This window comes from Brachyhypopomus gauderio, chromosome 12, assembly GCF_052324685.1.
Source record: "Brachyhypopomus gauderio isolate BG-103 chromosome 12, BGAUD_0.2, whole genome shotgun sequence".
Classification (NCBI taxonomy): domain Eukaryota; kingdom Metazoa; phylum Chordata; class Actinopteri; order Gymnotiformes; family Hypopomidae; genus Brachyhypopomus; species Brachyhypopomus gauderio.
The window spans coordinates 17,195,050-17,214,157 of NC_135222.1; the positions used below are offsets into that span (position 1 = coordinate 17,195,050).

General features: G+C 43.8%; 1 protein-coding gene across 8 annotated transcripts in view; it reads left to right on the forward strand.

Annotated features, from left to right (window-relative positions):
• The window catches only part of mcf2l2 (MCF.2 cell line derived transforming sequence-like 2), a 64,425-nt gene that overhangs the window by 12,083 nt on the left and 33,234 nt on the right, over positions 1-19,108 (forward strand). For all 8 annotated transcript variants that reach the window (XM_077023381.1, XM_077023379.1, XM_077023382.1 and 5 more), the window contains exons 2-12: positions 267-350; positions 5,649-5,763; positions 6,043-6,133; positions 7,652-7,765; positions 8,282-8,398; positions 10,594-10,743; positions 10,838-10,962; positions 16,352-16,466; positions 16,631-16,750; positions 17,100-17,291; positions 18,743-18,934. In XM_077023381.1, the coding sequence (XP_076879496.1) occupies positions 267-350; positions 5,649-5,763; positions 6,043-6,133; positions 7,652-7,765; positions 8,282-8,398; positions 10,594-10,743; positions 10,838-10,962; positions 16,352-16,466; positions 16,631-16,750; positions 17,100-17,291; positions 18,743-18,934 (1,415 nt within the window). The remainder of the gene's footprint in view (positions 1-266; positions 351-5,648; positions 5,764-6,042; positions 6,134-7,651; positions 7,766-8,281; positions 8,399-10,593; positions 10,744-10,837; positions 10,963-16,351; positions 16,467-16,630; positions 16,751-17,099; positions 17,292-18,742; positions 18,935-19,108) is intronic.

The following is a 19,108-nucleotide window of genomic DNA, read 5'->3' on the forward strand; positions in this document are numbered from 1 at the left end:
ACCTGCTCCACCCACGTCCATACGCCTGGATGCCTCACACTGTGATTGTGCTGCAGCTGAGTGTGGAAATGTTTGAGGTCAGCAGAGTGATGCAGGTTAAACCACGGGGTTCTGTCACGGGGTTCTGCCACGGGGTTCCGTCATGCCAGCACTGTCAGGGAAAAGTATAAGCATATTTCACTAATATCTAACAGTTTGGCATTTCTCTCTTCTCTCTATTTCTTTCTCACCCCTCTCTCTGTCTTTCTCCTCTTTCTCTTCCACAGATGAGATCATGCAGCGGGATATCAGGCCTCTGCTAGCTGTGGACATCATCGAACAGCTTCACAAGCAGTTTGCCCTCCTATCAGGTGAGTGTTGTGAGCTGAGTGTGTTGTGAGGTGGGTGTGTTGTCAGGTGAGAGAGTTGTGAGGTGAGTGTGTTGTGAGGTGAATGTGTTGTCAGGTGAGAGAGTTGTGAGGTGAATGTGTTGTCAGGTGAGAGAGTTGTGAGGTGAGTGTGTTGTCAGGTGAGAGAGTTGTGAGGTGAGTGTGTTGTCAGGTGAGAGAGTTGTGAGGTGAATGTGTTGTCAGGTGAGAGAGTTGTGAGGTGGGTGTGTTGTCAGGTGAGAGAGTTGTGAGGTGAGTGTGTTGTCAGGTGAGAGAGTTGTGAGGTGGGTGTGTTGTCAGGTGAGAGAGTTGTGAGGTGAGTGTGTTGTGAGGTGAATGTGTTGTCAGGTGAGAGAGTTGTGAGGTGAGTGTGTTGTGAGGTGAATGTGTTGTCAGGTGAGAGAGTTGTGAGGTGAGTGTGTTGTCAGGTGAGAGAGTTGTGAGGTGAGTGTGTTGTCAGGTGAGAGAGTTGTGAGGTGAGTATGTTGTGAGGTGAATGTGTTGTCAGGTGAGAGAGTTGTGAGGTGAATGTGTTGTCAGGTGAATGTGTTGTCAGGTGAGAGAGTTGTGAGGTGGGTGTGTTGTCAGGTGAGAGAGTTGTGAGGTGAGTGTGTTGTGAGGTGAATGTGTTGTCAGGTGAGAGAGTTGTGAGGTGAGTGTGTTGTGAGGTGAATGTGTTGTCAGGTGAGAGAGTTGTGAGGTGAGTGTGTTGTCAGGTGAGAGAGTTGTGAGGTGAGTGTGTTGTCAGGTGAGAGAGTTGTGAGGTGAGTGTGTTGTCAGGTGAGAGAGTTGTGAGGTGGGTGTGTTGTCAGGTGAGAGAGTTGTGAGGTGAGTGTGTTGTCAGGTGAGAGAGTTGTGAGGTGAGTGTGCTGTCAGGTGAATGTGTTGTCAGATGATGTAACGAGTGGGCTAAGCAGGCATGACGCAAATGCAGGATTTGGAAGAGTTTATTAAAGAAATAAGACACGTAAAACACACAACTATGGGACTCACAACCATAGACAAGGTAAATAGGTAAGACATGACATAGAACAGGACCACAAACTCACCACAGCTGACAGCAACCACAAATATAACTAACAAAGAGTATAATGCAGATGGAAAAGAAAGAACTAGATCAACACATGGAACATGGGTAAACCACATAACAAGGGGTAACGTATCACACAGGCACAGGGAATCAAATAACACACTTCTATTGCTACTACTGGGAAACAGGGAGAATAGAAAAACGATTAATACACAGAAAGCATACACATACCGTAGAATGACATGAAACAGAAAACGAACCGGGATAAGGGAAGCTAGACAAATAAAAAAAGAGAGAACACGAGAGGAACACAGAGGAACGGCGACAACTTACAATGACAGACAACAGGACTGGAATACACAGGGGTAAATATACATGGACTAACCGAGCAAGACACAGGTGAGAATAATAATCAAGGGGCAGGGAAACAGGGGCTTGACAGATAACGGGGAAACCATAGAAACAAGGCGGGACTTGGGTAGGGAAAATACAGGACAACAGATATGACAGCTATAGCTATAGTGGAGGGGGCGGAGCCAGACGTGAATGTGAAAGTGTTGTCAGGAGAGTGTTGTGAGGTGATTGTGATGGAAACAGTGCAGGGTGAAGCAGAGAAAGATCAGCGACACAGATGAAGTTCTGTGTAGCTCAGAGAAGCCGTAGAGCCTCAGAAGCTGTTAAAATGGTGCTGGCCTCAGGCTCTGTGTTTGGGTGTAGTGCAGTGAATGGTCAGCGTATGACACAGACCCGTCCCTCCAAGATGAGCACGAGTTGATGTAAGTGGGTGGGACCCCAAGTCCACTGGGAGCTGTCCCCCACCCGTGTCCCCCTCTCCTGTGTCCCCCACCCGTGTCCCCCTCTCCTGTGTTCCCCACCCGTGTCTCCCCACCTGAGGTCTGGTGTTCCTGCCCACTCTCTTCCTAAACACTGCAGTGACAGTGCTGTCACTTCAGCCCCCACAAGGTTACAGATATTATGTCATTCTATGGAGTTGTAGTAGAGCTGAAATTTTGGATTTTGGAGCTTTAACAGATGTAGAACTCACTTCTTCTTAATGGTCCCCCCTCCCATTTTTTCTTAGAATTTGATTTCTTTCCCTTCTGGAAAATTAGAAGGGGGGGGGGGGGGGGGGGTCAGATCCTGTTCAAATCAGTTCTTGCAGGAATAGACTAATTCAACTAATGGCAAATCTCCTGTTCCAGATGATGGTAGACAGGAAGAATGCACTGAAGGACTCAAATGATGTCAGCTTCACACGCTGTATCTGAGCCATGCCTGTCATGTAACGGTCAACAAGCCTGTCTCAGCTTTTCATTCCAAACTTCCCATGAGCACCACCTGGTGGAGGGCTCCAGAAACAACATCACCTTAGGTTCTTAACTGAAGTATGTGTGAGCTGTGGATTGTGAAGCCCATTTTAGTTCCAGCATGTCCTGTGCCCTGGATAGGGTCCCTGCTTTGTTCGGGGTGTGTCGGTCTGCACAGAGACATCAGTGTGAATAATAGGTGTGGAGTCCTGCTGAGAAGAAGTACAACACACAACATGGATCTGTGATGTGGTTGTGTGCACCTGTGTCTGTGCATGTGAGGAGAGGGAGGAAGAGAATGCAAGAGAGACAGAGAAAGAAAGAAAGAAAGAAAGAAAGAAAGAAAGAAAGAAAGAAAGAAAGAAAGAAAGAAAGGACAGACAATGATGAAATTAGGACGACTGATTAGATAGACGGGGCATGCCATGGCGAATTCTCCAATAAACCATCATTTCCCATTTCACATCTCAGTAGTTGCATCATGAGCTCCATCAAACAGCACAAAACAATGCTGTTTTCTCCTGGGGCCTTCTGAGAGCCGACTTAGTACAACTAAAGACTGTGAGATCTGTGCTGAGAGCAGAGCAGCTAAGAACCATCCAGACACGGTCCCTGAGGCTCGAGGTCAGTGAGTGTGCACCTGCTCCCTGAGGCACGAGGCCCAGATGGGGTTTGTCTTCTCCTCTTGTATTAGTGAATTTGTGTCTGACCCAGTGCTCATCAAGTGCGTAGAATAGAGTGGAATGGTGTGAAGTTACCTGCTACTCAAATGGTATTGTCATGACCGCAAGTGTCTAGACGTCAAGCGTCTATTCTCAGGACAGGAAAATTAGCTAATTTCTGCCCCCTTGTGGTTAAAATAAAGCAACAAAGCATCTCATTGTTACAATGACTCAGTGACTACGCTGTTGCTGCCTGTTGGGCAGGTCATGAGGAGAACTAGTGTCCTCTTGCACCTCCTAACCCTAACCCCTAACCCCTAACCCCTAACCCCTAACCTTCATGCGGCTTCACTCCTGTGACACAATACAGGACAGTTTGCTGTTGTTAACAAAAGGGATGATGGAGCCCACATGAATAATGTAATGAAACAATGTTATGAATAATGCCAGTATAAATAGAAATCTCACGAGTGTGCTAATGTAATGTGTGCTAGGGTAATGTGTACTGGTGTAATGTGTATTAGTGTAATGTGTGGTGGTGTAATGTGCACTGGTGTGATGTGTGGCGGTGTAATGCGTACTGGTGTGATGTGTGGCAGTGTAATGTATACTGGTGTAATTTGGGCTGCTGTAATGTGTACTGGTGTGATGTGTACTGGTGTGATGTGTGGCGGTGTAATGTATACTGGTGTGATGTGTGGCAGTGTAATGTATACTGGTGTAATTTGGACTGGTGTAATGTGTACTGATGTAATGTGTGCTAGTGTAATGTGTACTGGTGTAATGTGTGCTAATGTAATGTGTACTGGTGTAATGTGTACTAGTGTAATGTGTGCTGGTGTAATGTGTACTGGTGTAATGTGTGCTGGTGTAATGTGTACTGGTGTAATGTGTGCTGGTGTAATGTGTATTGGTGTGATGTGTGGTGGTGTAATGTGTACTGGTGTAATTTGGGCTGCTGTAATTTGGGCTGCTGTAATGTGTACTGGTGTGATGTGTGGCGGTGTAATGTGTACTGGTGTGACGTGTGGCAGTGTAATGTATACTGGTGTAATTTGGGCTGCTGTAATTTGGGCTGCTGTAATGTGTACTGGTGTGATGTGTGGCTGTGTAATGTATACTGGTGTAATTTGGGCTGCTGTAATGTGTACTGGTGTGATGTGTGGCGGTGTAATGTATACTTTTGTGATGTGTGGCAGTGTAATGTATACTGGTGTAGTTTGGGCTGCTGTAATGTTTACTGGTGTGATGTGTGGCGGTGTAATGTATACTGGTGTGATGTGTGGCAGTGTAATGTATACTGGTGTGATGTGTGGCAGTGTAATGTATACTGGTGTAATTTGGGCTGATGTAATGTGTACTGGTGTAATGTGTACTGATGTAATGTGTGCTAGTGTAATGTATACTGGTGTGATGTGTGGCAGTGTAATGTATACTGGTGTAATTTGGGCTGGTGTAATGTGTACTGGTGTAATGTGTGCTAGTGTAATGTGTACTGGTGTAATATGTGCTAATGTAATGTGTACTGGTGTAATGTCTACTGGTGTAATGTGTGCTAATGTAATGTGTACTGGTGTAATGTGCACTGGTGTGATGTGTGGCAGTGTAATGTATACTGGTGTAATTTGGGCTGGTGTAATGTGTGGTGGTGTAAAGTGTGATGGTGTAATGTGTGGTGGTGTAATGTGTGGTGGTGTAATATGTACTGGTGTACTGTGTGCTAGTGTAATGTGTACTGGTGTAATGTGTACTGGTATAATGTGTGGCGGTGTAATGTGTACTGGTGTAATGTGTGGCAGTGTAATGTATACTGGTGTAATTTGGGCTGGTGTAATGTGTACTGGTGTAATGTGCACTGGTGTGATGTGTGGTGGTGTAATGTGCACTGGTGTGATGTGTGGCAGTGTAATGTATACTGGTGTAATTTGGGCTGGTGTAATGTGTGGTGGTGTAATGTGTACTGGTGTGATGTGTGCTAGTGTAATGTGCACTGGTGTGATGTGTGGCAGTGTAATGTGTACTGGTGTAATGTGTACTGGTGTACTGCGTGCTAGTGTAATGTGTACTGGTGTAATGTGTACTTGTGTGATGTGTGGCAGTGTAATATATACTGGTGTAATTTGGGCTGGTGTAATGTCTACTGGTGTAATGTGTGGTGGTGTAATGTGTACTGGTGTAATGTGTGCTAGTGTAATGTGTACTGGTGTGATGTGTTCCTGTGTAATGTGTGCTGGTTTAATGTCTACTGGTGTAATGTGTGCTGGTGTAATGTGTGTTGCAGGAGGAAGAGGGAGAGATGGTGCCCCCATCATCACGTTTCCAGAATATTCCGCCTTTAGTGAGCTCCCTGATGAGGACTTTGTTAACGTGGTCACATACCTGACCAGCATACCCAGGTACTACTCTGCATACACATGCGTTTCCTCATGGTGTAATGGTTTGGAATGTTTTCTCATTTTTAACATGGTTTCATATTCTGGACAAGAAAGCAGTTTGTAATAAAACAGTAAAACAGACAGATAATGCCAAAAATGTTAAAAAGCTTTGGAGATGCTTGTGTTTGAAATGTTCCTGACACACACAAGAGTCTAAGGATAGGCCTGCCTCCACTGGGCACAGACTTTTCCTGATCTCTCCCCAGTTTGAAGTGCTTATGCTGGTCTTTCTCTCTCCAGTCTGGATGCAGCCAGTATCGGCTTCATCATCATCATCGACCGTAGGCGGGACAAATGGAGCACAGTCAAAGCCTCGCTGGCGCGGATAGCTGTGTGTACACACCACCATCACCAGCACGACCATCTCCATAGATACATACATGAGACAGGTGTTCAGTTTTCAGAGGGCACAGTTCAGAGGGCAGAGAACCTCTTGAATCCTTCTTGAAAGAGCACTTGATACAGAAACTGAATGTATACATATTTATGTAGATTAATCATGAAAATCCTGGTTTCAAGCATGCAGAGCCAAATGTTTCCCTGTGGTCTATTTTGTTGTTCTTTATCAGATAAAAAGGTATTACACTTTTTAAATCCTATAGGGAACTATGAAGTTGTATTTACCAGTGTTCTTCAACCCATGTTTACCTGCTACTCTGGAGATGGAGCAGGTGGTGTAAGGAGAGATGGAGCAGGTGGTGTTAGGAGAGATGGAGCAGGTGTAAGGAGAGATGGAGCAGGCGGTGTAAAGAGAGATGGAGCAGGTGGTGTTAGGAGAGGAAGCAGGTGGTGTAAGGAGAGATGGAGCAGGTGGTGTAAGAAGAGATGGAGCAGGTGGTGTTAGGAGAGATGGAGCAGGTGTAAGGAGAGATGGAGCAGGTGGTTTAAGGAGAGATGGAGCAGGTGGTGTTAGGAGAGGAAGCAGGTGGTGTAAGGAGAGATGGAGCAGGTGGTGTAAGAAGAGATGGAGCAGGTGGTTTTAGGAGAGATGGAGCAGGTGTAAGGAGAGATGGAGCAGGTGGTGTTAGGAGAGATGGAGCAGGTGGTGTAAGGAGAGATGAAGCAGGTGGTGTAAGGAGAGATGGAGCAGGTGGTGTAAGGAGAGATGGAGCAGGTGGTGTTAGGAGAGATGGAGCAGGTGGTGTAAGGAGAGATGGAGCAGGTGGTGTTAGGAGAGATGGAGCAGGTGGTGTTAGGAGAGATGGAGCAGGTGGTTTAAGGAGAGATGGAGCAGGTGGTGTTAGGAGAGATGGAGCAGGTGGTGTTAGGAGAGATGGAGCAGGTGGTGTAAGGAGAGATGGAGCAGGTGGTGTTAGGAGAGATGGAGCAGGTGGTGTAAGGAGAGATGGAGCAGGTGGTGTTAGGAGAGATGGAGCAGGTGGTGTTAGGAGAGATGGAGCAGGTGGTTTAAGGAGAGATGGAGCAGGTGGTGTAAGGAGAGATGGAGCAGGTGGTGTTGGGAGAGATGGAGCAGGTGGTGTAAGGAGAGATGGAGCAGGTGGTGTAAGGAGAGATGGAGCAGGTGTAAGGAGAGATGGAGCAGGTGGTGTAAGGAGAGATGGAGCAGGTGGTGTTAGGAGAGCAGTGGCAGATCAGAGTCCTCAATAAAAGCAGGGCTGAAGGTCAGCTGAGGTTACAGGGTTATGGTTCAACCCTGGTCCATGTTCAACACATCTTAAGTAAACAGAAATTCAATAGAATATTGTTTTTGAAACCTCAGTGCACCTGCTGTACTTATGAATTACTGTATTTGAGATAAATTATGGCAACTTCTCCACCCCCCCCCCCCCCAACCTTTATTTTGAGTGTGAGTTTTTCCTCTAAGTGTAGTTTCTTGTTGTGCCAACAGGGGGCGTTCCCAGGCAACTTGCAGCTGGTGCTGGTGTTGAGACCCTCGCGTTTCTTCCATAGGGCGATTACTGACATTGGCATCCGGCTACACCGGGACGACTTCAAAATGAAGGTACCGGTTGGGTTGGCCTGCTGGAAACACACTGACCGCGTTATGTAAGGCATATAAGAACAACTCCATTTAAATGAGATCTAGTTAGAAAGACTCTAAAATGCTTTATCTACTTAAATATTTAATGATTATGATAGCGGAGGGTATGTGTCTGATAGAGAAGGGTGTGTGTCTGATAGAGGAGGGTGTGTGTGGCATCTAATAGAGGTGGGTGTGTGTCTAATAGAGGAAGGTGTGTGTCCTGTGCTCTGAAAGGTGTTGTGAATTGAGAAATTTTAGTTGAATTAGTCATGTAGTCAGTAGACAGATGTTCAGCTGATAATCATTAACCAGGGACGCATTGCTGGGATTTTAGGAAAATTACTTTCAAGACAAAGGGCTTCATTCACAGCATTTGATTAATAAATGTATGACAATAAATAAAGAAAAAAATCTTATTTTTATTTTTTATTAAATCAAACCTCTTTGGACTGAAGGAAATTATGGAAAATTTAAGTCTTCTGCTTAAACTTTCAGATCATCATGCTGAATTCCCTCTCAGATCTGCACGGCTATGTGGACAAAGGACAGCTGACCTGTGAACTGGGGGGCAGCCTGCAGTACTGTCACAGTCAGTGGATCCACCACCGCACAGTGAGTCTGTTACCACACAGTGAGTCTGTTACCGCACAGTGAGTCTGTTACTGCACAGTGAGTGAGTCTGTTACCACACAGTGAGTCTGTTACCACACAGTGAGTGAGTCTGTTACCGCACAGTGAGTCTGTTACCGCACAGTGAGTCTGTTACCACACAGTGAGTGAGTCTGTTACCGCACAGTGAGTGAGTCTGTTACCGCACAGTGAGTCTGTTACCACACAGTGAGTCTGTTACCGCACAGTGAGTCTGTTACCGCACAGTGAGTCTGTTACTGCACAGTGAGTGAGTCTGTTACCGCACAGTGAGTCTGTTACCACACAGTGAGTGAGTCTTTTACCACACAGTGAGTCTGTTACCGCACAATGAGTCTGTTACCGCACAGTGAGTCTGTTACCGCACAATGAGTCTGTTACCGCACAGTGAGTCTGTTACCGCACAATGAGTCTGTTACCGTACAGTGAGTCTGTTACCGCACAGTGAGTCTGTTACCACACAGTGAGTCTGTTACCGCACAGTGAGTCTGTTACCGTACAGTGAGTCTGTTACAGACGAGTAGTTCAGCCACTATTTAGTGGGTCAGTCACTGTACACTCAGAGAGTCAATGACAATAATATACTCACTGGCCACTTTATTAGGTACACCTGTCCAACTGCTCATTAACGCAAATGTTGAATCAGCCAATCACATGGCAGCAACTCAATGCATTTTGGCATGTAGACATGGACAAGAGGATCTTCTGCAGTTCAAACCGAGCATCAGAATGGGGAAGAAAGGTGATTTAAGTGACTTTGAATGTGGCCTGGTTGTTGGTACCAGACGGGCTGGACTGAGTATTTCAGGAACTGCTGATCTACTGTTATTTTCATGCACAACCATCTCTTGGATTTACAGAGAATGATTCGAAAAAGAGAAAACATCCAGTGAGTGGCAGTTCTGGGGGCACAAATGCCTTGTTGAGGTCAGAGGAGAATGCCAATAGAGCTGATAGAATGGCAACTAACTCAAATATCCAGATGGTACAACCCAGGCATGCAGAAGAGCATCTCTGAACGCACAGCACGTTGAACCTTGAGGCAGATAGACTACAGCAGCAGGAGACCACACCGGGGGCCACTCCTGTCAGCTAAGAACAGAGGCAATAATTCACACAGGCTTATGAATATTATACAATAGAAGATTTGAAAAACGTTGCCTGGTCTGATCAGTCTATTTCTGCTGTGACATTTGGATGGTAGGGTCAGAATTTGGCGTCAACAACATGAAAGCATGGATCCATCCTGCCTTGTATCAACAGTTCAGGCTGGTGGTGGTGGTACAATGGTGTGGGGGATATTTTCCTGGCACACTTTGAGCCCATTTGTACCAATTGAGCATTGTGTCAACACCACTGCCTACCTGAGTATTGTTGCTGACCATGTCCATCCCTTTATGATTGCACAGTGTACCCATCTTCTGATGGCTACTTCCAGCAAGAGCAAATCATCTCAGACTGGTTTCTTGAACACAACAATGAGTTCATTGTACTCGAATGGCCTCCACAGTCACCAGATCTCAATCCAATAGACCTTTGGGATGTGGTGGAACGGGAGATTCGCATCATGGATGTGCAGTCGACAAATCTGCTCAACTGCATGATGCTATCATGTCAATATGGACCAGATTATCTGAGGAATATTATCAGTACCTTGTTGAATCTATGCCATGAATGATTAAGGCAGATCTAAAGGCAAAAGTGGGCCCAACCCGGTACTAGCCATGTGTACCTAATAAAGTGGCTGGTGAGTGTATATTGTAACATTCATTCAGGTTTTACTCCCAGATGGTTTGCTTTTGTCAACTATTTATTTTATTCAATAATTAGCACAAGTGAACTCACTCAAAAAGTTGCTGCTTATCGTTCTTCCCCAAGAGCCTCCTCTCCTCTCTTCTCTTCTCCTCTCCTTCTCTCTCTCTCACTCCCGCGCGTCCCCACTCACACATAACAGCTTAATGAAACACTATCCCAATAATCCCTTAAGGATCATTACAAATACCATAAACATAACAAACATAAATATGAACACAACAAACATAATAAGCATGACAAACAAAAACATGAACATAATCTTTAGTAGGACATCTCATTTTCCTTCCTTTGTTGCTGTTGTGTCAACCCAAACAACAGAATTATCTTAATGTCTTCTTAATTAGGCCATTGAAAATTTTGCTGTGACGGTGAAAACCACAGCACAGATGCTGCAGACGTTTGGATCAGACTTAGCAGAAACCGAACTCCCCAATGACGTGCAGCGTACCAAAGACCTCCTCACCGCGCACACAGAGAAACACAACAAACTCCAGGTAGGCAAGTGTGCGAACAAGCCTGCTCCGCCTGGGCATGTGGCCTCCTGAGCTTAGTGAAGTGAAGCTCAACAGTGCTTTTGTTTGGTTTCAGGATGAGCTAAAGTTAGCCATGAGTCAGGCAGCCACTCTGCTCTCATGCATTAAAGCCCAGGCCAGTAAAACAGAGAACCACACGCTAAACCCAGACGAGATGGAGAACCAGACCACAGTTGAAAGGTTGGTGGATCTTCGGTCATTTATGTGATGGTTACAAACACACCTTTGCTCTAATGTTATATTCATAAATGATATATTCTAGAAATTATCATTTTTATCATCAGGAAAACATCCTTGTCCTTTGGCCACGTTGTCCCATTAATATTTTCATTATCCATTTCCGTTCCACTTACATCCCTTTCATATCCCCAATGGATCTCTTTAGATTCCCTTGCATGTTTGGGTTGATTATATATGCTCAAGGTGACACGCACAGCTTGAGATGGCAGTGGGGTAGCCACACCTGTTTCATTGTCATTCGTGTGTGTGTATAAATAGTAAATGAGTTCCTGTTTCAGCCCCATGACAAAGGGATGTTGAACAGCTAGAGAATGCTCTGAAGAAAAGCAGTTGAAATTTTGAGATGATAATGAAACTTTACGGTCATAGCCATAAACTACATGTTTTGGAGACAAGTCAAATTAAACTTTACAGTCATAACTATAAACACCAGAGGTGTTAAAGCGTGTGAAAGGAAGCATCCACCACCGTGGAGCTTGGAGCTCACGCTCTATGGGTCTTGGTGGGTGTGGGCTACAACAGCTTATTTAGTCAGAATGTCAGAATAAATCCAGCATCTTAGCAGAAAACACTGGAGAATGTCATCAGTCAGGAAATTTACATGGTTCGCGTGATGAGAAACATGAGGCCATACGGGTCATGTGGTCAAAAGCACAAGTCTATGTTAGACATTACTTCTTCTTCTTCAGATATCAGTGTCACAGAGCCACTGTAAACTGTCAGCTCTCTTCATGATAAACAACCAGACCTTAGAGTACTAGAAGCATTTTGTCACATGATAATATAACTAATCAAAAAAATTTTCTTTGTTGTTGGGACTTGTTTAATGATTGCTATTCTGTGATGCATAATAGTTAAATTTAATTTGAGAAACATAAAAAAACATAACACATGTTTTGGCTAATCACTCATGTTTTCTCCAACAATTCTGCCAGAGGTGTGTGAACTTATGAGTGCAGCCGAATATATCAGCATGCGCATATGTAAGAAACAAACTGAAAATATCATCATATGCATATGTTTGGTGTGGTTTTAATCTCAGTGTTAAGACTTTAATGTGTTAATTTTTTAAGCTCTTGTGTTTTTTGGTGGAATTCCAAATCCAATGTTTGTTTTAAGGTGGCAGCATTCTTATTGTTCAAAGTTGTAATGCATGTTGGACACACACTGGGAAAATATTTACATTTGCTAGAGGTGTGCCAAAAAAATCGATTCATATATCAAAAATCGATTCTCATTTACTACGATTCAGAATCGATTTTAAATGTCCCAAAATCGATTCTAAGTCGCAAGTACAAAATTACGCGAGACTTTACGCAGCAGGTTCTGGGACACTCTCGTGTGCGGAAAGGTTTCAAAACAGATGGAGGAAAGAGATATTCAACCTGTTCCGTCTTCATTTAAGGCAAAAATATGGGTTTGTTTTGGTATTTACGAATGCCAGGGAAGACCGAACTTGACACAATGTAGCTCTTGTGCAAGGCGTGTGTAACGCGGTGAGTACGGGAACGTACACACAGCGTGAAATAATATAGAGAAGGGTGGACACGAGTGCCGGCTCGCAAAAGCAATACATTTGACACTCGTCACATGTATTAGGGAGAGGGAAACGCTCACAGCGACCCAGAACGAACAAACAAAACAACACGGGAGACTCAACGCACAAGAGAATAGAAACCAAAACCGTGAGGGCACGAAGTAAATAGAAACAAAAAACCAATGCGGAAAATACAACGCGGGAAAAATAACAGTTAACCGTAGTGAGACGGGAGAAAGAAACAAAACAACAACAGTAACTAAAAAACAGCGCGGATAAATGCAACGCGAAAACGAAACCAAGGATGCCAGCAGAAGTAACTGGCAAAAAACGCCGCAGCAAAATAAAACCCTTCCCAAAAATAAAGGCAAAACGGATGTAGGATTGTGAAAACTTGAGATGAGTCAGGAAGCGACGCAGGAGATAGATACTCGAATAAGTAAAGAGAAAGCATAACAGAGAGGTGGCGAGACACCTACAAACGAGAAGCAATCACAGAGAAAGCAGACACTGGCTGAGAACGTACGCCTGTATAGTCTGGGACTGACTCTGGTGCCCCTAGCAACGGCTGGGGGAACTGCATCCGAGCCAGCCCTGACAGCTTGTAAAATGAAGCTCAAGAATTTTGGTAACAAAAAGCATTTTATTTTACCAAAGCACATTATTTTTGTTAATTAAATGTGAAAGACACTTTATTTTCTGTATTTGTCATTCTGTCTTGCAAAGCAGACTGTAGTAGATCATGCAGATTTTATAGACTTAAGCAGAAATTTTTATAAATCAAATCGTTTTTTGAATCGAAAATCGATTTTGAATTGAATTGTGGCCCCCAAAATCGGAATCGAATCGAATCGTGAGATAGTAAACGATTCCCACCCCTAACATTTGCATTAAAATAACTTGACAGACACCCTTGTCTAGTGCTCTGTTGTTGCCATCAAATACAGAATCTTGTGTGCTAAGAGAGCAGTGTTAAGTATACAATCCACTGGACTGCTAAAGAATACAATCAGGCTAAAATCCTCTAGCTAAAGGAGAAAGATGGCAGTTAACACTAATTTGACGAAAGCTATGAAAGTGTTCACTTCCACAGTGCATGTTAAGGTGCTTTACTACAGATTTGAAATATTTTTGCCTGGTCAGCCAGTATCCTGGGTGAATCCTGTATCACTTGCCTCAGGTGATCAAGATAACACACACACTTTGTCTCAGTCAGACTGTTCTGTCTAGGCTGATCTTCAGGGACATGTATACATTTCCAGACAGTGTAACGCGGCTCGCGCCACGGAGCGAGGAGACGGACACAAATGCAGAGATGAGCGAGATTTAATACAGGGAATACCAAAACCGGAGTCGATAGAACAGGCAGGGGTCATAACGTGTGGGCAATCAGCACAAGAAATGTAGACAGGCATGACGAGACGAGAACAGGAAGACTCACGGACCAGGGAACAAACAGGCTGACCGAACAACGCACGAACCGACAGAAAGACCAAACGAACAAAGCACAGAGTAGACTAACAGCATGAACCAACGGGAATGACAAAATCACGGATGATCGACTGGGGACTGACGGGACTAAAATACAATGACATTAAACGAAGGGCAGGTGACGGTGATAACAAGGGGGCGTGGTAAACAAGGAATCACGGAGACAACGAGCTGGGCGGGATAAACAGGCAGGGAATAACAAAACCACGAGGAACAGAGACGTTGGAGTGACAGCGGGGAGAGGGGGGCGTAGCCCTACGTGACAGACAGTTCTCACTGGAAGTGTGTGTTGTTTTCATTCCCCTCTGCAATTCATTTAATTATCATTTTCCTTTACTTAGAACAATAAGAAATTATTTAACAATAACAGCCAGAAACAATTTCAGAAACCTTACCTATGTACTTTCATTAAGATTTCATAATATTAATTAACCATTCTGTTTCGTTCATTTCAGTTCACACTCATAGTGATCCTACTCATTTTTCACCAGGATTTTTTTTTCCATTATAAATTCAGAATAATACAAATATTATCTCCTCATGTTGTATTTACACTGCATTAACACTTTTGGAGCTTTGTATTGAAGCTCTTAAAAGACAGTGATATAGTGTCATGTTAATGTTTTGTCCTTTTATGAGGATGTTGGGAAATATACTAAGGTCAGTGCATGTTATTTGCAAATATATATACACCAAATCTGTGGCACACAAAGTTTGTTCTTTTATCTCTTGGTGTACACGGTTCGCACCTCTGTTTAGACTCCTCCTTCTCTGGGTGGATGTGGTCCACACAGTTCACATCTCTTTCTTTAGACTCCATCTCTAATTGGTGTGGATGTTTCTGAAGTTGCTTGTATGACTCTCACCGGTGCAGCAGAGGATGGCATTCGTGGAAGGTGTCGGCGCCCTTGAATGTTGGGCTCCACCTTTCTTCTGCCGAGTTCTTCAAGGAACCTACAATGTCTCGTCTTGTAGTGTTTGTCCTCCTTTCCTCCTTCCAGCTTAGACTGATCTCCCTCCATACCACAAAGGCATTGTGGCCCGAAACATCAGTGATGTTGAAAAATACCACAATTGGCCAACGTAGCATCATTCTTCTGCAGGAGTACATGCCTGTAGGCTACAACAGTGCAGTGCTGTAGACAGCACACAAAATCAACACGCATAGGCTTCAGAATTCACCTGGCCTACTGTATATCCTCCCAGGCACCTCCATGAACCCTTCTGTCCTCGTTATGTTCATGACAAAAGTCATAATGGAGTGTGTGAGGAGAAGTTGAAAACAAGACTTGATGTCATCCACTCAGGATATGGCATATCATGTTGGCCATGGGGTCATCCTGATGACATTTGCATTTGGAAGCTCAGCTCTTCTCTCAAATTCTATTTTTGGACCAAATGGTAGACCACAACTACAGTTGGGTCTTCTTCCTCATCAATGGCATTGTTCCTCTTCTGGGCAGTGTCATTGTCTTCTTCCTCTGGGTTGTGTCTTCTTCTTCCTCATTTCATTCTCTAAATCCTCTCTGACAGCCTGGCTTCTCTCCTCCTGATCACTGTCATGGTCAAATACGAGGTCCAGAACTTTATCTGCAATAGATCTCTTGGCTATTGTGCAGCCACAGACTGAAATGTGGTTAAAGCCTCAGAAAAACACACCAGACCTGTGAGAAAGTTGCATGTTGCACAACTGGTGCGTTTTCCATGGGATAAAGTCATTATCATCAACTTCTTGTGGGGGTTGCCATGTAAGCCTAAAAAGGGTTTAAGTTGGTAGTCTTACCAAATCGTTTCCAATGACCAATACTTTTTTTTTTACCAGGAACACCATGGGTGTATACAAATTCTATAAAACACACAAATATGTATAAAAACATTTCTGATTAATTTTATTTGTTCAGATACCATGTGTGGACAAACACGGAACATGGGATTTATTACACTTTTAATTACACAAGTAAATTAGTCCAATTTGACTGGAACACAGCATGATGGTTAAATACACAAATACTAAACAAATGGCACAACCACCCAAACAGGGCTGTGAATTATACGGAGGTGTATATTTTGCAGTATGCAAATTAGTCTTAGATGCACGCACCTTGCTGTGTTATTCTCAGATGTACTCAAATTACTGTGTTATTCTCAGATGTACTCAGATTACTGTGTTATTCTCAGATGTATGCAGATTACTGTGTTATTTCCAGATGTACTCAGATTACTGTGTGATTCTCCGATGTATGAAGATTATGTGCATTATTTTGTCATGTAAGCATGTCAGTATGAATGTGTGTGTCTCAGGTTGCTGGCTCAGCTGGATGAGACAGAAAATGCATTTGAACAGTTCTGGTCGAAGCATCATGTGAAGTTAGAGCAGTGTTTACAGCTGAGACACTTTGAGCAAGACTTCAGAGAGGTACCGAACACGCACACACACACACACACACAAACACACACACACACACACACACACACACACACAAACACATACATCTGTCCACTCTGACCAGTCGAACTGCAAACCCAGAATATGTGCACATGGAACATTTCGTCATCCTTCTTTTCATGGTGTGTGTGAAGGTAAAAGTGTCTCTGGACGGTCTGACATCAGCTCTGCTAGGGCTGTCTGACGCTGGCGACTGCGTGACTCGTGTGGAGCAGCAGCTGTCTGATCTGAGGAGGATGGAGACCAGCGCTCAGGTTTGTCTCACCTCTTTCTCTTCACAGAGGAACTTAGACACACATGCACACACGTCTCCTCAGAGAGTAATAAGTAAAACAGAATATGTTTGAATATTGAGCTACCAGTGTTACCAGTGATACCAGTGTAGCATTAATAACAGTGTGTTGGAATTTTTACAGTTGGTACACATTGTCACTTTATAAATGTTAGTACAGTATTAATGGTAATTCATTAATAATAAGGATCATTCTTAGTAGCTGTAATTGGTACACTGACACTGGAGCAGTGGTTGTGAAATGTAGCATGCTGCTAACAACACTTCCTGGCAGGGTGTGTGTCAGTGAGCCTGTGGTATGTGTCACACAGGAGTGTCTGGAGAAAGCCCAGCTGCAGGCGGGTCATGGAGAACAGCTCATTCAGAGTGGACACTACGCCCTCGACTCCATCCGGCCCAAGTGTGTGGAGCTGCGACGCCTCTGTGATGACTTTAGCAACGAGACCAAAAAAAAATACGACATCCTTTCCAAATCGCTCGCTATCCACACTGGCATAGACAAGGTTGGCAGATCTACATAAACACTCCAGATATGACTAAAGCACTCCAGATATGACTAAAACACTCCAGATATGACTAAAGCACTCCAGATATGACTAAAACACTCCAGATATGACTAAAGCACTCCAGATATGACTAAAACACTCCAGATATGACTAAAACACTCCAGATATGACTAAAGCACTGCAGATATGACTAAAGCACTCCAGATATGACTAAAACACTCCAGATATGACTAAAGCACTCCAGATATGACTAAAGCACTCCAGATATGACTAAAACACTCCAGATATGACTAAAACACTCCAGATATGACTAAAGCACTCCAGATATGACTAAAACACTCCAGATATGACTAAAGCACTCCAGATATGACTAAAACACTCCAGATATGACTAAAGCACTCCAGATATGACTAAAACACTCCAGATATGACTAAAGCACTCCAGATATGACTAAAACACTCCAGATATGACTAAAGCACTCCAGATATGACTAAAACACTCCAGATATGACTAAAGCACTCCAGATATGACTAAAACACTCCAGATATGACTAAAACACTCCAGATATGACTAAAGCACTGCAGATATGACTAAAGCACTCCAGATATGACTAAAACACTCCAGATATGACTAAAACACTCCAGATATGACTAAAGCACTCCAGATATGACTAAAGCACTCCAGATATGACTAAAACACTCCAGATATGACTAAAACACTCCAGATATGACTAAAGCACTCCAGATATGACTAAAACACTCCAGATATGACTAAAGCACTCCAGATATGACTAAAACACTCCAGATATGACTAAAGCACTCCAGATATGACTAAAACACTCCAGATATGCAGATATGACTAAAACACTCCAGATATGACTAAAGCACTCCAGATATGACTAAAGCCCTCCAGATATGACTAAAACACTCCAGATATGACTAAAGCACTCCAGATATGACTAAAGCATTCCAGATATGACTAAAACACTCCTGATATGACTAAAACACTCCAGATATGACTAAAGCACTCCTGATATGACTAAAGCACTCCAGATATGTCTAAAGCACTCCTGATATGACTAAAGCCCTCCAGATATGACTAAAGCACTCCAGATGTGTCTAAAGCACTCCAAATATGACTAAAGCACTCCAGATATGACTAAAGCCCTCCAGATATGACTAAAGCACTCCAGATATGTCTAAAGCATTCCAGATATGATTAAAGCACTCCAGATATGTCTCTCGGTGCTTTATCTTGTGCTAGATGTGATTGAGAGGGCTTATGGTGTACTGTGAACAGAGTAAAAGTTGTAGTTTTACAACAGCTATTGTCACAAAGCAGCTTTACATATGTCCAATACAAGTGTGTGTGTGTGTGTGTGCGTGCGTGCGTGCGTGCGTGCGTGCGTGTGTGTGTGTGTGCGCGTGTGTGCGTGTGTGTGTGTACAGGTGAATCATTGGTGTGAGTGTGGAGTGTATCTGCTGGCGTCTCAGGCAGTGGACAGGTGTCAGTCTCAGGAGGGGGCGGAGTCAGCCCTGCTGGAGTTGGAGAACTACATGGACTCTGCCAAGGAGCAGCAGCTCAACCTGCTGAAAGACCAGTACAACCAGTACGAGGTCGGCCTCCCCCAGCCCATCAAGGTGTGCAGCCATCCGCAGACACACAAACACATCTGGGGTCAGTTCTCCGAAGGTCTTAGCTCAAGTTGGATAGATGAACTTAACAATTATATTTTAATAAAATTTCATTAAAATTTTTTTTTTAATACAATGTTATAATACACGATATTTGGATTATGATGCCGTATTAGTAAA